This window comes from Panulirus ornatus, chromosome 56, assembly GCF_036320965.1.
Source record: "Panulirus ornatus isolate Po-2019 chromosome 56, ASM3632096v1, whole genome shotgun sequence".
Lineage (NCBI taxonomy): Eukaryota > Metazoa > Arthropoda > Malacostraca > Decapoda > Palinuridae > Panulirus > Panulirus ornatus.
In genome coordinates, this window is record NC_092279.1 from 30,940,388 (window position 1) to 30,962,466 (window position 22,079).

A 22,079-nucleotide genomic window follows, 5' to 3' on the forward strand; every position below is an offset into this window, starting at 1 on the left:
CTGATTGAAGAAATATGCCAACTTTATGTTGGTCTCCTGTTGGGATCATGCTGTTTTGTTTGTTTGTTGACATCAGATACTAAATTGGCAGTGTATTTTCATGAGTGTGACTGGTTTATATTGACTGTACTATTGAAATTTTAGATGAATTGTGATTGCCTGGGAGCTTAGATGAGAATTATATAGTTTCTTTTGATTTTTTACAAGTTTACTTCTTTTTTTTTTTTTTTTTTTTGCCGCTGTCTCCCGCGTTTGCGAGGTAGCGCAAGGAAACAGACGAAAGAAATGGCCCAACCCACCCCCATACACATGTATATACATACGTCCACACACGCAAATATACATACCTACACAGCTTTCCATGGTTTACCCCAGACGCTTCACATGCCCCAATTCAATCCACTGACAGCACGTCAACCCCGGTATACCACATCGCTCCAATTCACTCTATTCCTTGCCCTCCTTTCACCCTCCTGCATGTTCAGGCCCCATCACACAAAATCTTTTTCACTCCATCTTTCCACCTCCAATTTGGTCTCCCTCTTCTCCTCGTTCCCTCCACCTCCGACACATATATCCTCTTGGTCAATCTTTCCTCACTCATTCTCTCCATGTGACCAAACCATTTCAAAACACCCTCTTCTGCTCTCTCAACCACGCTCTTTTTATTTCCACACATCTCTCTTACCCTTACGTTACTTAGTCGATCAAACCACCTCACACCACACATTGTCCTCAAACATCTCATTTCCAGCACATCCATCCTCCTGCGCACAACTCTATCCATAGTCCACGCCTCGCAACCATACAACATTGTTGGAACCACTATTCCTTCAAACATACCCATTTTTGCTTTCCGAGATAATGTTCTCGACTTCCACACATTCTTCAAGGCTCCCAGAATTTTCGCCCCCTCCCCCACCCTATGATCCACTTCCGCTTCCATGTTTCCATCCGCTGCCAGATCCACTCCCAGATATCTAAAACACTTCACTTCCTCCAGTTTTTCTCCATTCAAACTCACCTCCCAATTGACTTGACCCTCAACCCTACTGTACCTAATAACCTTGCTCTTATTCACATTTACTCTTAACTTTCTTCTTTCACACACTTTACCAAACTCAGTCACCAGCTTCTGCAGTTTCTCACATGAATCAGCCACCAGCGCTGTATCATCAGCGAACAACAACTGACTCACTTCCCAAGCTCTCTCATCCCCAACAGACTTCATCCTTGCCCCTCTTTCCAAGACTCTTGCATTCACCTCCCTAACAACCCCATCCATAAACAAATTAAACAACCATGGAGACATCACACACCCCTGCCGCAAACCTACATTCACTGAGAACCAATCACTTTCCTCTCTTCCTACACGTACACATGCCTTACATCCTCGATAAAAACTTTTCACTGCTTCTAACAACTTGCCTCCCACACCATATATTCTTAATACCTTCCACAGAGCATCTCTATCAACTCTATCATATGCCTTCTCCAGATCCATAAATGCTACATACAAATCCATTTGCTTTTCTAAGTATTTCTCACATACATTCTTCAAAGCAAACACCTGATCCACACATCCTCTACCACTTCTGAAACCACACTGCTCTTCCCCAATCTGATGCTCTGTACATGCCTTCACCCTCTCAATCAATACCCTCCCATACAATTTGCCAGGAATACTCAACAAACTTATACCTCTGTAATTTGAGCACTCACTCTTATCCCCTTTGCCTTTGTACAATGGCATTATGCACGCATTCCGCCAATCCTCAGGCACCTCACCATGAGTCATACATACATTAAATAGCCTTACCAACCAGTCAACAATACAGTCACCCCCTTTTTTAATAAATTCCACTGCAATACCATCCAAACCTGCTGCCTTGCTGGCTTTCATCTTCTGCAAAGCTTTTACTACCTCTTCTCTGTTTACCAAATCATTTTCCCTAACCCTCGCACTTTGCACACCACCCCGACCAAAACACCCTATATCTGCCACTCTATCATCAAACACATTCAACAAACCTTCAAAATACTCACTCCATCTCCTTCTCACATCACCACTACTTGTTATCACCTCCCCATTTGCGCCCTTCACTGAAGTTCCCATTTGCTCCCTTGTCTTACGCACTTTATTTACCTCCTTCCAGAACATCTTTTTATTCTCCCTAAAATTTAATGATACTCTCTCACCCCAACTCTCATTTGCCCTTTTTTTCACCTCTTGCACCTTTCTCTTGACCTCCTGTCTCTTTCTTTTATACGTCTCCCACTCAGTTTCATTTTTTCCCTGCAAAAATCGTCCAAATGCCTCTCTCTTCTCTTTCACTAATACTCTTACTTCTTCATCCCACCACTCACTACCCTTTCTAATCAACCCACCTCCCACTCTTCTCATGCCACAAGCATCTTTTGCGCAATCCATCACTGATTCCCTAAATACATCCCATTCCTCCCCCACTCCCCTTACTTCCATTGTTCTCACCTTTTTCCATTCTGTACTCAGTCTCTCCTGGTACTTCCTCACACAAGTGTCCTTTTCCAAGCTCACTTACTCTCACCACCCTCTTCACTCCAACATTCACTCTTCTTTTCTGGAAACCCATACAAATCTTCACCTTAGCCTCCACAAGATAATGATCAGACATCCCTCCAGTTGCACCTCTCAGCACATTAACATCCAAAAGTCTCTCTTTTCGCGCGCCTGTCAATTAACAGAAATCCAATAACGCTTCGGGCCCAAATTTTTTTTTTTTTTTTTTTTTTTCTTTCCCCCCTTTTAAACCAAAAAAGTAAAAAAAAATTAAAAAAATTTTTAAAAAATTCCCCAAAAAAACCAAAAAACCCCTACCCCCCCTTTTTTCACCCCAAATTAAATTTTCCAATTTATATGTTTTAAATTTTTAAAAAAAAAATAAAAAATTTACTTTTTTTTTTTGCTGCTCCCGCTTTCATCCAAGGCCCAAAAAAATTTTTGGGAAAAAAACCCAAACCTTTCACATCCCCTTGTTCAATCCATCGCACTCCCCCCCGGTAACACATCGTAAATTCCTCTATTCCCTTCCCCTCCTTTACCCTCCGCAGTTCAGGCCCCGATAAAACCAAAATCTTTTTCCTCCTTTTTTTCCACCCCCAAATTTTGGGTTCCCCTTCCCCTCTTTCCCCCTCCACCTCCAAATAATCCTCTTGGGCAATCTTTCCCCACTCATTCTCTCCATTGCCAAACCATTTCAAAACACCCTCTTCGCTCTCTCAAAACCCCGCTCTTTTTTATTTTACACTCTCTCTTTCCCTTACTTACTTTTCATCAAACCACCTCACACCACCATTGTCCTCAAACACTCATTTCCAGCACATCCATCCCCTGCCACAACTCTACCATAGCCCACGCCTCGCAACCATACAACATTGTTGGAACCACTATTCCTTCAAACATACCCATTTTTCTTTCCAGAAATGTTCTCGACTTCCCACATTCTCAAGGCTCCCAGAATTTTTGCCCCCCCCCCCACCCCATGATCCACTTCCGCTTCCATGGTTCCACCGCTGCCAATCCACTCCCCCATACTAAAACACTTACTTTCCCCAGTTTTTCTCCATTCAAAATCCCCCCCAATTGATTGACCCCCAACCCTACTGTACCTAATAAACCTTGCTCTTTTTCACATTTACTCTTAAATTTTTTCCCTTTTACACACTTTACCAAAATCATCACCCCTTTTGCAGTTTCTCAATGAATCCGCCACCCCCGCTTATCATCACGAAAAACAACTGATCACTTCCCAACTCTCTCTCCCAACAACTTCATATTGCCCCCCCTTTCCCAAAAACCCTTGCATTCACCTCCCCAACAACCCCATCATAAACAAATTTAAAAAAACCTGGAGACATCACCACCCCTGCCCCAAACCCAATTCACTGAGAACCATCACTTTCCTCTCTTTCCCACAGACACATGCCTTACATCCTCGTAAAAACTTTTCACTCTTCTAACAACTTGCCTCCCACACCAATATTCTTAAAACCTTCCACAGAGCATTCAAACAACTCTATCTATGCCTTTCCAGATCCATAAATGCACAAAACAAATCCATTTGCTTTTCAAGTATTTCTACATACATTCTTCAAAACAAACAAACCCGATCCACACATCCTCACCATTTGAAACCACACGCTCTTCCCCCAAACGAGCTCGTACAGCCTTCACCCTCTCAAACAAACCCTCCCATAAATTTTCCAGGGAAAACTCAACAAACTTATACCCTGTAAAATTTTGGGACTCACTCTTATCCCCTTTGCCTTTGTACAAAGGAATGCACGCATTCCGCCAATCCTCAGGCACCTCACCCTGAGTCATACATACATTAAATAGCCTTACCAACCAGTCAACAATACAGTCACCCCCTTTTTGAATACCTTTCTTACATAGGCAAACTTTCATTCATCTGGAATTTTTCCTGTAGCAAGTGATGTATTGAAAAGTTCGGTAAGGGCTTGACTTCCTCATTTTCAACCTTATTCGGTGTCCTTTGGTAAAACTAATCAAGACCTACGTTTTTTTTATTAACATTTGCTTATTGCTGATAGTATGTCTTAAGCTTTTTTGTCATTTGTAAAGAATATTCTCTCCTCTGGTAATGAAACGGATTTGGGACATGATTCATACCTTCAATCGTACAATACTGATGCAAAAAAGTCATGTGAGATTTTTGCTAATGGCTTTATTATCTTGAACAAGACATTGTTTTCTGTAACTAATGAATCAATTGACTGGGTAATGATCCTCTTGCTTGTAACATAACTGTAAAACTCCTTTTGTTTCTTTTGTTATTTTCAGCAATATGTCTTCATATTGATGTTTACTTTGTCGTATAACTCTTATTTTATCTATGCAAATTTACTTGAAAATTAAGCATAGAAATTAATTCTGTGGCAGAAGTAGGAAAGAGAGTATTTATTCGCAAGCAGCATTTGATTTGAAATATAAACATTATTTAAGTGCTTATTAAATAGGTTCAAGCACTTTACCGATATTAAAAGTAGTGGTGATGAATTATGTAAGGTCATATGTAGGTATAATATACTATAGCTAGTTCTAAGATTATTTCATAACTACAAGTTACAATATGGTATCTACTATTTTGTAAGTTTTGTACCAGGAGGGGAATGATCTTAGATTATTTTTTTCAGTACCAATGGGGAAGAATACAATTAACAACCGCAAGAAGAAGTTGGCAAAATTACGAAAAAAAAATGCCTCAAAACTGAATTTGGAGTCTTTGACAATAAAAGAGCTCTTGATTCGTGCTCAGGAGCAGATAGATAGTTTTCAGTATGACTGTGCTCAAATATACTGTCAAGAGGCTTTAAAAAGAGATCCAGACAATGTTATATGGTTGTGAGGCATGGGCTATGGATAGATTTGTGCGGAGGAGTGTGGATGTGTTGGAAATGAGATGTTTGAGGACAATGTGTGGTGTGAGGTGGTTTGATCGAGTAAGTAACGTAAGGGTAAGAGAGATGTGTGGATCAGGTGTTTGCCATGAAGAATATATGTGGGAAATACTTAGAAAAACAGATGGATTTGTATGTAGCATTTATGGATCTGGAGAAGGCATATGATAGTGCTGATAGAGAAGCTTTGTAGAAGGTTTTAAGAGTATATGGTGTGGGAGGTAAGTTGCTAGAAGCAGTGAAATGTTTTTATCGGTGATGTAAGGCATATGTACAAGTAGGAAGAGAGGAAAATGATTGGTTCTCAGTGAATGTCGATTTGTGGAAGGGATGCTTGATGTCTCTGTGGTTGTTTAATTTGTTTATGGATGGGGTTGTTAGGGAGGTGAATGCAAGAGTTGTGGAGAGAGAGGCAAGTATGAAGTCTGCTGTCAGTGAGAGGGCTTTGGAAGTGAGTCTGTTGTTGTTTGCTGATGATACAGTGCTGGTGGCTGATTTGGGTGAGAAACTGGTGACTGAGTTTGGTAAAGTGTGTGAAAGAAGAAAGCTGAGAGTAGATGTGAATAAGAGCAAGGTTTATAGATCCAGTATGGTTGAGGTAAGTTTGAATGGAGAAAAAGTTGAGGAAGTGAAGTGTTTTAGATATCTGGGAGTGTATTTGGCAGTGGATGGAACCATGGGGGTGCAAGTGAGTCACAGGGTGGGGGAGAGGGCGAAGGTTCTGGAAGCATTGAAGAATGTGTGAGAAATACTTAGAAAAACAGATGGATTTGTATGTAGCAGTTGTGAATCTGGAGAAGGCATATGATAGTGCTGATAGAGAAGCTTTGTAGAAGGTTTTAAGAGTATATGGTGTGGGAGGTAAGTTGCTTGAAGCAGTGAAAAGTTTTTACCAAAGATGGAAGGCATGTATACAAGTAGGAAGAGAGGAGAGTGATTCATTCCCAGTGAATGTTAGTTTACAGCAGGGGTGTGTGATGTCCCAGTGGTTGTTTAATTTGTTTATGGACAGGGTTGTTAGGGTGGTGAATGCACGAGTTTTGGAGAGAGGGTCAAGTATGCTGTTGCTTGTGGATGAATGGGCCTGGGAAGTGAGTCAGTTGTTATTTGCTGATGATACAACTCTGATGGCTGATTCTGGTGAGAAACTGCAGAGGATGGTGACTGAGTTTGGAAAAGTGTGTGAAAGGAAAAAGTTGAGAGTAAATGTGAATAAGAACAAGGTTATTAGGTTCAGTAGGGTTGAGGGACACGTTAATTGGGATGTAAGTTTGAATGGAGAAAAACTGGAGGAAGTGAAGTGTTTTAGATATCTGGGAGTGGACTTAGCAGCGCGTGGAATGTGGAAGCGGAAGTGAGTCACAGGGTGGAGGAGGGAGCGAAGCTTCTGGGAGCGATGAAGAGTGTGTAGAAGGAGACTACGTTATCTAGGAGAGTATAAATGGGTATGTTTGAAGGAATAATAGTTCCAACAATGTTATATGGTTGCAAGGCATGGGCTATAGATAGGGATGTACGGAAGAGGATGGATGTGTTAGAAATGAAATTTGAGGACACTATGTGGTGTATGGTGGTTTGATTAAGTAAGTAATGAAAGGGTAGGAGAGATGTGTGGAAATAAAGAGTGTGGTTGAGAGAGCAGAATAAGGTGTTTTGAAATGGTTTGGACATAAGGAGGGAATGAGTGAGGAAAGATTGACAAAGAGGATATATATATATATATATATGTCAGAGGTGAAGGGAACAAGAAGTGGGAGACCAAATTGGAGGTGGAAGGATGGAGTGAAAAAGTTTTGGGCAATCAGATCCCAAACATACAGGAGGGTAAGAGGTGTGCAAGGAATAGAGTGAATTATAATGATGTGGTATACTGGGGTCTACGTGCTGTCAATGGATTGAACTAGGGCATGTGAAACATTTGGGCTAAACCATGGAAAGGCATGTGGCTGCTGGATGTGGATAGGGAGATGTGATTTTGGTGTGTTACACATGACATCTAGAGACTGTGGATAGGGAGATGTGATTTTGGTGTGTTACACATGACATCTAGAGACTGAGTGTGAACTAATGTGGCCTTTTTTATCTATTTTCCTGGCACTACCTCGCTGAAGCAGGGGGTAGTGATGCTGTTTCCTGTGGGATGGGAAAGGAACAGGAATTGATGAAGGCAAACAAGTTTGATTATGTACATGTGTATATATGTATATGTTTATATATGTATATGTTTATGTGTATGTATATGTGTATTTGTTGATATTTATATGTATGTGTATGTATATGTGCATATATGGGCATTTATGTATATTATTATTATTGTTATTATTATTATTATTATTATTATTATTATTATTATTTATTTATTCATTTTGTTTTGTCGCTGTCTCCCACGTTTGCGAGGTAGCGCAAGGAAACAGACGAAAGAATGACCCAACCCACCCACATACACATGTATATACATACACATCCACTCACACAAATATACATACCTATAAACCTCAACTTATACATATATATATACACACACAGACATATACATATATACACTCATATACATAATTCATACTGTCTGCCTTTATTCATTCCCATTGCCACCCCACCACACATGAAATAACAATCCCCTCCCCCCTTATGTGCGCGAGGTAGCGCTAGGAAAAGACAACAAAGGCCACATTCATTCACACTCAGTCTCTAGCTGTTATGTATAATGCACTGAAACCACAGCTCCCTTTCCACATCCAGGCCCCACAGAACTTTCATGGTTTACCCCAGACGCTTCACACGCCCTGGTTCAATCCATTGACAGCATGTCGACCCCAGTGTACCACATCGTTCCAATTCACTGTATTCCTTGCATGCCTTTTACCCTCCAGCATGTTCAGGCCCCGATCACTCAAAATCTTTTTCACTCCATCTTTCCACCTCCAATTTGGTTTCCCACTTCTCCTCGTTCCCTCCACCTCTGACACATATAACCTCTTGGTCAATCTTATACATATATACACATGTATATTCATACTTGCTGCCTTCCTCCATTCCCATCGCCACCCCACCACACATGAAAGAGCATCCCCCTCTAGCCTTCATGTGTAATGCACTGACATCTCAGCTCCCCTTCCAAATCCAGGCCCCACAAAACTTTCCTTGGTTTACCCCAGATGCTTCACATGCTCTGGTTCTATCCATTGGCAGCACGTCGACCCTGGTATATCACTTCGTTTCAATTCCCTCTATTCCTTGCATGCCTTTCACGCTCCTGTATGTTCAGGCCCCAGTCGCTCAAAATCATTTGCACTCCATCCTTTCACCTCCAATTGGATGGGCCATTCTTTGTCTGTTTCTTGGCCCTACCTCACTGATGTGGGAAACAGTGATCAAGAATACTTCCCACGTATTCCCTGCGTGTCATAGAAGGCAACTAAAAGGGAAGGGAGCGGGGGGCTGGAAATCCTCCCCTCTTGTTTTTTTTTCTTTTTTTTAATTTTCCAAAAGAAGGAACAGAGAAGGGGGCCAGGTGAGGACATTCCCTCAAAGGCCCAGTCCTCTGTTCTTAACGCTACCTCGCTATCGCGGGAAATGGCGAATAGTATGAAAAAAAAATATATATGTATATATTTTAGATATCTGGGAGTGGATCTGGCAGCGGATGGAACCATGGAAGCGGAAGTGGATCATAGGGTGGGAGAGGGGGCGAAAATTCTGGGAGCCTTGAAGAATGTGTGGAAGTCGAGAACATTATCTCGGAAAGCAAAAATGGGTATGTTTGAAGGAATAGTGGTTCCAACAATGTTGTATGGTTGCGAGGCGTGGGCTATGGATAGAGTTGTGTGCAGGAGGATGGATGTGCTGGAAATGAGATGTTTGAGGACAATGTGTGGTGTGAGGTGGTTTGATCGACTAAGTAACGTAAGGGTAAGAGAGATGTGTGGAAATAAAAAGAGCGTGGTTGAGAGAGCAGAAGAGGGTGTTTTGAAGTGGTTTGGGCACATGGAGAGATGAGTGAGGAAAGATTGACCAAGAGGATATATGTGTCGGAGGTGGAGGGAACGAGGAGAAGTGGGAGACCAAATTGGAGGTGGAAAGATGTAGTGAAAAAGATTTTGTGTGATCGGGGCCTGAACATGCAGGAGGGTGAAAGGAGGGCAAGGAATAGAGTGAATTGGATCGATGTGTTATACCGGGGTTGACGTGCTGTCAGTGGATTGAATCAAGGCATGTGAAGCGTCTGGGGTAAACCATGGAAAGCTGTGTAGGTATGTATATTTGCGTGTGTGGACGTATGTATATACATGTGTATGGGGGGGGGGTTGGGCCATTTCTTTCGTCTGTTTCCTTGCGCTACCTCTTTTTATTTCCACACATCTCTCTTACCCTTACGTTACTCACTCGATCAAACCACCTCACACCACACATTGTCCTCAAACATCTCATTTCCAGCACATCCATCCTCCTGCGCACAACTCTATCCATAGCCCACGCCTCGCAACCATACAACATTGTTGGAACCACTATTCCTTCAAACATACCCATTTTTGCTTTCCGAGATAATGTTCTCGACTTCCACACATTCTTCAAGGCCCCCAGAATTTTCGCCCCCTCCCCCACCCTATGATCCACTTCCGCTTCCATGGTTCCATCCGCTGCCAGATCCACTCCCAGATATCTAAAACACTTCACTTCCTCCAGTTTTTCTCCATTCAAACTCACCTCCCAATTGACTTGAGCCTCAACCCTACTGTACCTAATAACCTTGTTCTTATTCACATTTACTCTTAACTTTCTTCTTCCACACACTTTACCAAACTCAGTCACCAGCTTCTGCAGTTTCTCACATGAATCAGCCACCAGCGCTGTATCATCAGCGAACAACAACTGACTCACTTCCCAAGCTCTCTCATCCCCAACAAACTTCATACTTGCCCCTCTTTCCAAAACTCTTGCATTTACCTCCCTAACAACCCCATCCATAAACAAATTAAACAACCATATATATATATATATATATATATATATATATATATATATATATATATATATATATATATATATATATATATATATAGAGATGCCCTGTGGAAGGTATTAAGAATATATGGTGTGGGAGGCAAGTTGTTAGAAGCAGTGAAAAGTTTTTATCGAGGATGTAAGGCATGTGTACGTGTAGGAAGAGAGGAAAGTGATTGGTTCTCAGTGAATGTAGGTTTGCGGCAGGGGTGTGTGATGTCTCCATGGTTGTTTAATTTGTTTATGGATGGGGTTGTTAGGGAGGTAAATGCAAGAGTCCTGGAAAGAGGGGCAAGTATGAAGTCTGTTGGGGATGAGAGAGCTTGGGAAGTGAGTCAGTTGTTGTTCGCTGATGATACAGCGCTGGTGGCTGATTCATGTGAGAAACTGCAGAAGCTGGTGACTGAGTTTGGTAAAGTGTGTGGAAGAAGAAAGTTGAGAGTAAATGTGAATAAGAGCAAGGTTATTAGGTACAGTAGGGGTGAGGGTCAAGTCAATTGGGAGGTGAGTTTGAATGGAGAAAAACTGGAGGAAGTGAAGTGTTTTAGATATCTGGGAGTGGATCTGTCAGCGGATGGAACCATGGAAGCGGAAGTGGATCATAGGGTGGGGGAGGGGGCGAAAATTTTGGGAGCCTTGAAAAATGTGTGGAAGTCGAGAACATTATCTCGGAAAGCGAAAATGGGTATGTTTGAGGGAATAGTGGTTCCAACAATGTTGTATGGTTGCGAGGCGTGGGCTATGGATAGAGATGTGCGCAGGAGGATGGATGTGCTGGAAATGAGATGTTTGAGGACAATGTGTGGTGTGAGGTGGTTTGATCGAGTAAGTAACGTAAGGGTAAGAGAGATGTGTGGAAATAAAAAGAGCGTGGTTGAGAGAGCAGAAGAGGGTGTTTTGAAATGGTTTGGGCACATGGAGAGAATGAGTGAGGAGAGATTGACCAAGAGGATATATGTGTCGGAGGTGGAGGGAACGAGGAGAAGAGGGAGACCAAATTGGAGGTGGAAAGATGGAGTGAAAAAGATTTTGTGTGATCGGGGCCTGAACATGCAGGAGGGTGAAAGGAGGGCAAGGAATAGAGTGAATTGGAGTCATGTGGTATACAGGGGTTGACGTGCTGTCAGTGGATTGAATCAAGGCATGTGAAGCGTCTGGGGTAAACCATGGAAAGCTGTGTAGGTATGTATATTTGCGTGTGTGGACGTGTGTATGTACATGTGTATGGGGGGGGGGGTTGGGCCATTTCTTTCGTCTGTTTCCTTGCGCTACCTCGCAAACGCGGGAGACAGCGACAAAGTATAAAAAAAAAAAAAAAAAAAAAAAAAAAATATACACACACATATATACAGCCCATTATCAGTATCATAGATATGTATGAGTAAGAGAACTAGTCCTTATGGTACTCCACTTGTTAAATCTAGCCATTCTGAGGCTTGACCATTGATCACAGCTCTGTGCTTATGGCCAGTTAACCAACATTGTAGCCACCAAAGTATGACCCCATCAATGCCTTTTGACTTAATTTTTCTTAGTAACCTCTGTTGCGGAACCTTATAGAAGAAAATCTAGTTTAATGTCATCAACTGCTTTACTTTCATCGTACATGTTGATGGGTGACTTTATTGAAAACCATGCTGAGAATAATTTATTAAGTGGTAGTCTTGTGAGAATGATTTATTACGTGGTAGTCTTGTGAGAATAATTTATTAAGTAGTAATCCTCTTGGTTACATCCACACACATTTAGAATAAAGGCAGACAGTGTGAATTGTGTGCATGGGTATATATGTATGTGTCTGTGTGTGTATATATATGTGTACATTGAGATGTATAGGTATTTATATTTGCTTGTGTGGACGTGTATGTATATACATGTGTATGGGGGTGGGTTGGGCCATTTCTTTCGTCTGTTTCCTTGCGCTACCTCGCTAATGCGGGAGACAGCGACAAAGCAAAATAAATAAACAAATGAAAATACAGTAATCCTCTAAATGGTTTACAGTTTTGTCTCGAATGTTCGTTTTGATAAGTTTTCCAATTAAAGATGGTAGGCTAATTGGATGGTAATTTCTGGGGACTAACCTCTTACCCCTTTTTGAATACCTTTCTTACATAGGCAAACTTTCATTCGTCTGGAATTTTTCCTGTAGCAAGTGATGTATTGAAAAGTTCGGGTAAGGGCTTGACTTCCTCATTTTCCACCTTATTCGGTGTCCTTTGGTAAAACTAATCAAGACCTACTGTTTTATTTATTATCATTTGCTTATTGCTGATAGTATGTCTTAAGCTTTTTTGTCATTTGTAAAGAATATTCTCTCCTCTGGTTAATGAAACGGGATTTGGGACATGATTCATACCTTCAATCATAAATACTGATGCAAAAAAGTCATGTGAGATTTTTGCTATGGCTTTATTATCTTGAACCAAGACATTGTTTTCTGTAACTAATGAATCAATTGACTGGGTAATGATCCTCTTGCTTGTAACATAACTGTAAAACTCCTTTTGTTTCTTTTGTTATTTTCAGCAATATGTCTTCATATTGATGTTTACTTTGTCGTATAACTCTTATTTTATCTATGCAAATTTACTTGAAAATTAAGCATAGAAATTAATTCTGTGGCAGAAGTAGGAAAGAGAGTATTTATTCGCAGCATTGATTTGAAATATAAACATTATTTAAGTGCTTATTAAATAGTTCAAGCACTTTACCGATATTAAAAGTAGTGGTGATGAATTATGTAAGGTCATATGTAGGTATAGTATACTATAGCTAGTTCTAAGATTATTTCATAACTACAAGTTACAATATGGTATCTACTATTTTGTAAGTTTTGTACCAGGAGGGGAATGATCTTAGATTATTTTTTTCAGTACCAATGGGGAAGAATACAATTAACAACCGCAAGAAGAAGTTGGCAAAATTACGAAAAAAAAATGCCTCAAAACTGAATTTGGAGTCTTTGACAATAAAAGAGCTCTTGATTCGTGCTCAGGAGCAGATAGATAGTTTTCAATATGACTGTGCTCAAATATACTGTCAAGAGGCTTTAAAAAGAGATCCAGACAATGTTTTAGCACTGGAGACATCATCTAGTTTGTGCATTGAAGTTGGGAACCTTGATGGTGCCAAACATTGCTTAGGACGAGCCATCACTTTAAAACCCGATGATGGTTATGCTAAATATATGTCCATGGCACAATTATTGGAGGGTAAAGAGTCCCTTCAATGCTATCAGAAGGGTATTGAACTTTTGAAAGCAGTAATTGAAGGTTTTCAACAGTCAGTAAAGGAAAATGAGGCAAAATGTACAGAGAATAACATATCCAGAAACTCAGTTGGTGAGGTAGAAATGGTCACTGAACACAATGGATGTAATGTTGATGCTAGTAAAGAAACATCATTGGATGAAGCTGCAGGTGTTAAAGATGAGCCACTTCCTTCAAGTTCATCAGCAGAGCCTGAAGATAACATAGCAGTGATTATTCGGCAAACTTCCTCTGCATATTGTTCTGTAGCTGAATTGTTCATGACAGATTTATGTGATGAGGAAGATGCTGAGAATCAATGCCATGCTAATATCACAAATGCTATTGATGCAGACCCAAGTAGCCCAGAGGCATACCAACTTATGGTTTGTATTTTGATTTTCTTTACTTTTTTCATCTCAGATTTGAAATGGTATGTTTAGAATGAGATTATGATTTTTGATACAGTTGATTTGTTTATTGAATGACAGTTTAGTTCAGTTAAGCAGTTGCATCTTTCATGATGCATATGGTAAGTATTCATCTTGTTTTTTTTAAAGATTGAGTTTTCAAACAGTTACTGATTAGCTTGGTCATGTATTTTCATGAAGTATCAATCATTAATGAAGTATTGATTTGTAAAATGCAGATCATGCTATTTGGTTGATAAAAGCACTTACCATACCATATGTCTTAATTTTCTGTGAAGTAATCATAGAATGTTTTTTCTGCAAATATGGGTAGATTCTGTCATATCAGTGTGATATTTGTATTAGATTTAGATGATTTATACAAAAAGAGAAGATGTATCTTTTTCAGATGTAATGATTATTCTAAACTCATGGTGTGCTTTGTTATGAATTTCATATAACATTGTTTCTTGGATTGTGCAAGGCTAGAAGGTTTTGGGGTAAATCAGTTTGTGGTTTTGATAGATTCAGTTTATAATTGAATTCATGTTTTTTGCAACAGGCCAGTTTTCTTTTGGTGAAACAAGATATTGAAGAAGCAAGAAAATATATAACAAAATCTTTACAAATTTGGTTACCAAAGTATAAAGAGGTTGAAGAAGACAAGGCAGAAACAGGTACTTTTGATCCAGTTGAAGTGTGTCCCCTTTCATACACAGCTCGGCTCAGCACAGCGAGAATCCTTATAGAAGTAGAGGATCATAAACATGCTGTGGAGGTTCTAGAAGGATTGACAGAAGAAAATGATGAAGTAAGGGCAGTTACAAAATATAGTTGTGTGTGGTAATATTATATGATAGTATATAGAGAAATCTTATGAAAGAGAGTTTTGTGATGGTGATTGATAAAATAAGTAATTATTCTTATTTTTATGTATTTGCTAACTCAGTTTATAGAGCTTTTGGCTGATTGGTTGGTTGTTTGGACTTAGGCTCATCAACTTCAGAGTCATTCACCCTTTGGCCACCAGTTGCTACTAAAGTCATAATAGACATTCACACTGCCAAAAATATCTAAAACAGCTTTTACATCCTGTGGTTCTTGCAGATTCTTTTCCAACCAAGAAATGGCACTAGGGGCCAGTAAGGTCATGCTTCCACACATAAACAATGACTCAGTCAGCTGATGGCCACCACGGCACATTTAGTAATTTATTGATATCTCCTCTTTTTACTTTATCACCATTATTCAGTAATTTATGAATGTTATGATGGCAAGATGTGCAATGTAATTATGTGTTAGATATTATAATGCATGAATAATGACAACATATGATGTTTTTGATAGGTGTTTATGAGTTGGCAACATCTAGCTGCCTAGCATCCTTTTAATTCTGGCATGTCATCCCCAAGAAGGGTGACAGTTCCAAACCTTTGAACTATTATTATCATCCCCTTTGCTTGACATCTACCATTTCCAAAGTCTTTTAATCTCTTCTTGACTCCCATATCCTCAAATGTCTTGAATCTTACAGTCTTCCCCCTGATCACCAGCATGGCCTCTGGAAGGCAGGATCCCCTGTTGATATTCTTTCTTATCTTATTAATGTATGGTCATTATCCCTGAAAGATTCAGGGGAATTCCATGAAGTTGCCCTTGACATATCCAAAGCTTTTGACATCAGGGTCTTCTTGGCTTTCCTCTCTGGCTGATCTATATCAGTGGTTGATGGATCAGCCTTTCCACCTTTCTCCATCAACAGTGGTGTCCCTCAAGGTTCTGTTGTCTCCCCTACACTTTTCTCCTTTTTATCTACAATTTCCCCTCTTCCACAAATAACCAAATGCACTCATATGCTGACAACTCAAGAGTGCATTTCTCCACATCCTTCAGGGCTATTCCTTCTTCATTTATGCGATCTGCATCTCGTCTTGGAGCAACTTTCTCAGTAAACCCAGTCTTGGACAGAATGTCTCCGTGGAGTAGACAAAATCTGGTCAAGTTTGAACTCAGATTCTACCCATCTCCCTGTTGTAATCTCCTTACAACTTTCCTCTCTCCTTTGATGGTTTTGTAATTCCATCTCTTGAGTCAATAAACATACTTGATAGTACCATAACATCCACTCTTTCTTGGAAATCCCCTATGGGGAGTCCTGTTTAGATATCAAAATTTCTTTTCTTTTGAACAGTTACTCTGTTTATACAAAAGATTGATTCATTCTTGTAAGGAGTATTGCTCTCACATCTAGGGGGGTTTCTAGCTGTACATCCTTACTTGGCAGAATCAAGTCTAAAGCGATCTGACTTATATACTCTCCCAGGCTAGGTTTTAAACACCCTGCTACCCTTATGCCACCCTCTTACCCTATGCCACAGTGTTGGTTCACTTTCCCTCTTCTATAGGTATTACTTCAGTTTTTGCTCCTAAGAGCTGGCTGCTTGTGTGCCCCCTCCACCAGATAAACCATGCAGAACTTGGCAAGCTGCTGCATCACATAATTACTGTGTGGCCATTGGCAACCCTTGGGTGGGCTGTTTTGATAACTGTTTTCTCCTTACACCTAGCTTTGGAACTTTCTACCCTCTCATGTCTTTCCCAATAACTATGACTGGTACATTTCAAAAGACAGGTTTTTCACTTCCTCCAAAATTTGTAAATGCCTTCTCTTGTCTCTTCTTTTTTCCTTTCATAATCCTTTCTGTATTTCAATTAAGGCCCATCCTTAATGTGGACTTTTATCCGTGACTGAACCTTAGAAAAAAGAAAATAGTGCCCTTTATAGTTTGTTCATTAGTATGAGTGTTTTATGTATTATAGTATACGAAGATATTTGACATATTTGTTAAAGCATCAGATTTGGGAGGAGCAGTGTAGTTACAGAAGTGGTAGAGGATGTGGGGATGAGGTATTTGCTTTGAAGAATGTGTGTGAGAAATATTTAGGAAAACAGATTGATTTGTATATGGCATTTATGGATCTGGAGAAGACTTATGATAGGGTTGATAGGATGCTTTGCGGAAGGTCTTAAGAGGATATGGTGTGGGGGGGTAAGCTGCTAGAAGCAGTGAAAAGTTTTTATCAAAGATGTAAGGCATGTGTATGAGTAGGAAGAGAGGAGAGTGACTGGTTCCCAATGAAGGTCGATCTGTGGCAGGGGTGTGTGATGTCTCCATGGTTGTGTAATTTGTTTATGGATGAGGTGGTTAGGGAGGTAAATGCAAGGGTTTTAGAGGGAGGGGTGAGTATGCAGTCCGTTGGGGATGAGAGGGACTGGGAAGTGAGTCACTTGTTTGCAGATGATACAGCGGTGGTGGCTGATTCAAGTGAGAAACTGTAGAAGTTGGTGACTGAGTTTGGAAAAGTGTGTGAAAGGAGAAAGTTGAGAGTAAATGTGAATAAGAGCAAGGTTGAGGGACAAGTTAATTGGGATGTAACTTTAAATGGAGAAAGGTTGGAGGAAGTGAAGTTTTATAGATAGCTTGGGGTGGACTTGGCAGCGAATGGAACCATAGAAGCGAAAGTGAGTCACAGGGTGGGGGATGGGGCGAAGGTTCTGTGAATGATGAAATATGTGTGGAAGGAGAGAATGTTATTTCAGAGAGCAAAAATGGGTATGTTCGAAGGAATAGTGGTTCCTACGATGTTATATGGTTGCGAGGCTTGGGCTATAGATTGTTTTGTACGGTGGAAGGTGGATGTATTGGAAATGAAATGTTTGAGGACAGTGTGTGGTGGATTGATCAGTTAAGTAATGAAAGAGTAAGAGAGATGTGTGGGAATAAAAAGAGTGTAGTTGAAAGAGCAGAAGATGTGTTGAAATGGTTTAGACATATGGGGAGAATGAGTGAGGAAAGATTAACAAAGAGGATATATGTGTCAGAGGTGGAGGGAACAAGGAGAAGCGGGAGACAAAACTGGAAGTGGAAGGATGGAGTGAAAAAGATTTTGAGTGATCGGGCCTGAACATACAGGAGGGTGAGAGGTGTGCAATGAATAGAGTGCATTGGAATGATGTGAGATATGGAGATTGGCATGCTGTCAATGGACTGAACTAGGGCATGTAAAACATTTGGGGTAAACCATGGAAAGGTGTATGGGACCTGGATGTGGATAGGGAGCTGTGATTTCAGTGCATTACACATGACAGCTAGAGACTGAGTGTGGATGAATATGGCCTGGGGATAGGGGAGAAAGAATACTTCCTATGTATTCCTTGTGTGTTGTAGAAGGCAACTAAAAGAGGAGGGAGTAGGGGGCTGGGAATCCTCCCCTCCAGTTTTTACTTTTCCAAAAGAGGGAACAGAGAAGGGGGCCAAGTGGGCATTTTCTCTCTAAGGCTCAGTCCTCTGTTCTTAATGCTACCTCGCTGACATGGGAAGTGGCGAATGTATGAAAAAAAAGTTTAGTGAGGTTGAGGGAGAAGTGAATTGGGAGGTAAGTTTGAAGTGTTTTAGATATCTGGGAATGGATTTAGCAGCGGATGGAACCATGGAAGCAGAAGTGAGTCACAGGTTGGGGGAGGGGCGAAGGTTCTAGGAGCGTTGAAGAATGTGTGGAAGGTGAGAATGTTATCTCGGAGAGCAAAAATGGGTATATTTGAAGGAATAGTGATTCCAACAATGTTATATGGCTGCGAGGCATGGGCTATAGATAGGGTTGTGCGGAGGAGGGTGGATGTATTGGAAATGAAATGTTTGAGGACAATATATGTTGTGAGGTGGCTTGATCAAGTAAGTAATGAAAGGGTAAGAGTGTGGTTGAGAGAGCAGAAGAGGATGTATTGAAATGGTTTGGTCACATGGAGAGTATGAGAGAGGAAAGATTAATAAAGAGGATATATGTGTCAGAGGTAGAAGGAACAAGGAGAAGTGGGAGACCAAATTGGAGGTGGAAGGATGGAGAGAAAAAGATTTTGAGCAATCGGGGCTTGAACATAGAGGAGGGTGAAAGGTGTGCAAGGAATAGAGTGAATTGGAACAATGTGATATACCAAGGTTGACTTGCTGTCAGTGGATTGAACCAGGGCATGTGAAGTGTCTGGGGTAAACCATGGAAAGCTTTGTGGAGCCTGGATGTGAAAAGGGAGCTGTGGTTTCAGTGCATTACACATGACAGCTAGAGACTGAGTGTGAATGAATGTGGCCTTTGTTGTCTTTTTCTGGTGCTATCTCGCATGCATGCAGGGGCTGTGGGGTGCCATTTCATGTGTGGTGGGGTGGTGACAGGAATGGATGAAGGCAGAAAGTATGAATATGTACAAGTGTATATATGTATATGTCTGTGCGTGTATATGTATGTATACGTTGTAATGTATAGGCATGTATATTTGCGTGTGTGGGCGTGTATGTATATACATGTGTATGTTGGTGGGTGAGTTGGGTCATTCTTTTGTTTGTTTCCTTGTGCTAGATCACTAATGTGGGAGACAGCGACTGAGTATAATAAAAAAAAGATAATATATGAAATATTTTATTATTTTTATTATACTTTGTTGCTGTCTCCCGCGTAAGCGAGGTAGCGCAAGGAAACAGACGAAAGAATGGCCCAACCCACCCACATACACATGTATATAGATACACGTCCACAAACACACATATACATACCTATACATCTCAACGTATACATATATAAACACACACAGACATATACATATATACACATGTACACAATTCATACTGTCTGCCCTTATTCATTTTATCACCACCCCGCCACATAATGAAATACCAACCCCCTCCCCCCACATGTGCGCGAGGAAGCACTAAGAAAAGACAACAAAGGCTACATTCGTTCACACTGTCTCTAGCTGTCATGTATAATGCAATGAAACCACAGCTCCCTTTCCACATCCAGGCCCCACACAACTTTCCATGGTTTATCCCAGACGCTTCACATCCCCTGGTTCAATCCATTGACAGCACGTCGACCCCGGTGTACCACATCGTTCCAATTCACTCTATTCCTTGCACGCCTTTCACCCTCCTGCATGTTCAGGCCCCGATCACTCAAAATCTTTTTCACTCCATCTTTCCACCTCCAATTTGGTCTCCCACTTCTCCTCGTTCCCTCCACCTCTGACACATATATCCTCTTGGTCAATCTTTCCTCACTCATTCTCTCTATGTGACCAAATCATTTCAAAACACCCTCTTCTGCTCTCTCAACCACACTCTTTTTACCACCACACATCTCTCTTACCCTTTGATTACTTACTCGATCAAACCACCTCACACCACATATTGTCCTCAAACATCTCATTTCCAGCACATCCACTTTCCTCCACACAACGCTTTCTATAGCCCACACCTCGCAACCATATATCATTGTTGGAACCACTATTCCTTCAAACATACCCATTTTTGCTTTCCAAAATAATGTTCTCGACTTCCACACATTCGTCAATGCTCCCAGAACTTTTGCCCCCTTCCCCCCCTATGATTCACTTCCGCTCCATGGTTCCATCCGCTGCCAAATCCACTACCAGATATCTAAAACACTTCACTTCCTCCAGTTTTTCTCCATTCAACCTTACCTACCAATTGACTTGTCCCTCAACCCTTCTGTACCTAATAACCTTGCTCTTATTCACATTTACTCTCAGCTTTCTTCTTTCACACACTTTACCAAACCCAGCCAACAGCTTCTGCAGTTTCTCACCCGAATCAGCCACCAGCGCTGTATCATCTGTGAACAACAACTGACTCACTTCCCAAGCTCTCTCATCCACAAGACTACATACTTTCCCCTCTTTCCAAAACTCTTGCATTCACCTTTCTAACAACCCCATCCATAAACAAATTAAACAACCATGGAGACATCACGCACCCCTGCTGGAAACCAACATTCACTGAGAACCAATCACTTTCCTCCCTTCCTACAAGTACACATGCCTTACATCCTCAACAGAAACTTGTCACTGCTTCTAACAACTTGCCTCCCACACCATCTATTCTTAATACCTTCCACAGAGTATCTCTATCAACTCTATCATATGCCTTCTCCAGATCCATAAATGCTACATACAAATCCATTTGCTTTTTCAAGTATTTCTCACATACATTCTTCAAAGCAAACATGAAATATATATTATTCATTTTATTTATCTTGCTTTGTCGCTGTCTCCCGCGTCAGCGAGGTCGCACAAGGAAACAGACGAAAGAATGGCCTAACCCACCCACATACACATATATATACATACACATCCACACATGCAAATATACATACCTATACATCTCAACGTATACCTACATATTCACACACAGACATATACATATATACACATGTACATAATTCATACTGTATGCCTTTATTCATTCCCATCGCCACCCCGCCACACATGAAATAACAACCCCCTCCCCCCTCATGTGCGCGAGGCAGCGCTAGGAAAAGACAACAAAGGCCACATTCGTCCACACTCAGCCTCCAGCTTCCATGTAATAATGCACTGAAACCACAGCCCCCCCTCCACATCCAGGCCCTACAAAACTTTCCATATATTTTTTTTTTTTTTGCTTTGTCGCTGTTTCCCGCGTTTGCGAGGTAGCGCAAGGAAACAGACGAAAGAAATGGCCCAACCCACCCCCATACACGTGTATGCACATACGTCCACACACGCAAATATACATACCTACACAGCTTTCCATGGTTTACCCCAGTCGCTTCACATGCCCTGATTCAATCCACTGACAGCACGTCAACCCCGGTATACCACATCGATCCAATGCACTCTATTCCTTGCCCGCCTTTCACCCTCCTGCATGTTCAGGCCCCGATCACACAAAATCTTTTTCACTCCATCTTTCCACCTCCAATTTGGTCTCCCACTTCTCGTTCCCTCCACCTCTGACACATATATCCTCTTGGTCAATCTTTCCTCACTCATTCTCTCCATGTGCCCAAACCATTTCAAAACACCCTCTTCTGCTCTCTCAACCACGCTCTTTTTATTTCCACACAT

The 22,079-nt window shown here is 41.0% G+C and overlaps 2 protein-coding genes across 4 annotated transcripts in view; both read left to right on the plus strand.

Annotated features, from left to right (window-relative positions):
- Positions 1–5,393, plus strand: part of DppIII (dipeptidyl peptidase 3) — a 46,620-nt gene extending 41,227 nt beyond the window's left edge. For all 3 annotated transcript variants that reach the window (XR_011716778.1, XR_011716777.1, XR_011716776.1), the window contains exon 2: positions 5,197–5,393. The gene's annotated coding sequence lies outside the window, so the exon portion shown is untranslated. The remainder of the gene's footprint in view (positions 1–5,196) is intronic.
- Positions 5,394–13,310: 7,917 nt separating this feature from the next.
- Positions 13,311–22,079, plus strand: part of LOC139766051 (uncharacterized) — a 42,596-nt gene continuing 33,827 nt past the window's right edge. Inside the window, exons 1-2 of the mRNA XM_071694196.1 lie at positions 13,311–14,098; positions 14,685–14,933. Of these exons, the coding sequence (XP_071550297.1) occupies positions 13,343–14,098; positions 14,685–14,933 (1,005 nt within the window). The 5' untranslated portion in view covers positions 13,311–13,342. The remainder of the gene's footprint in view (positions 14,099–14,684; positions 14,934–22,079) is intronic.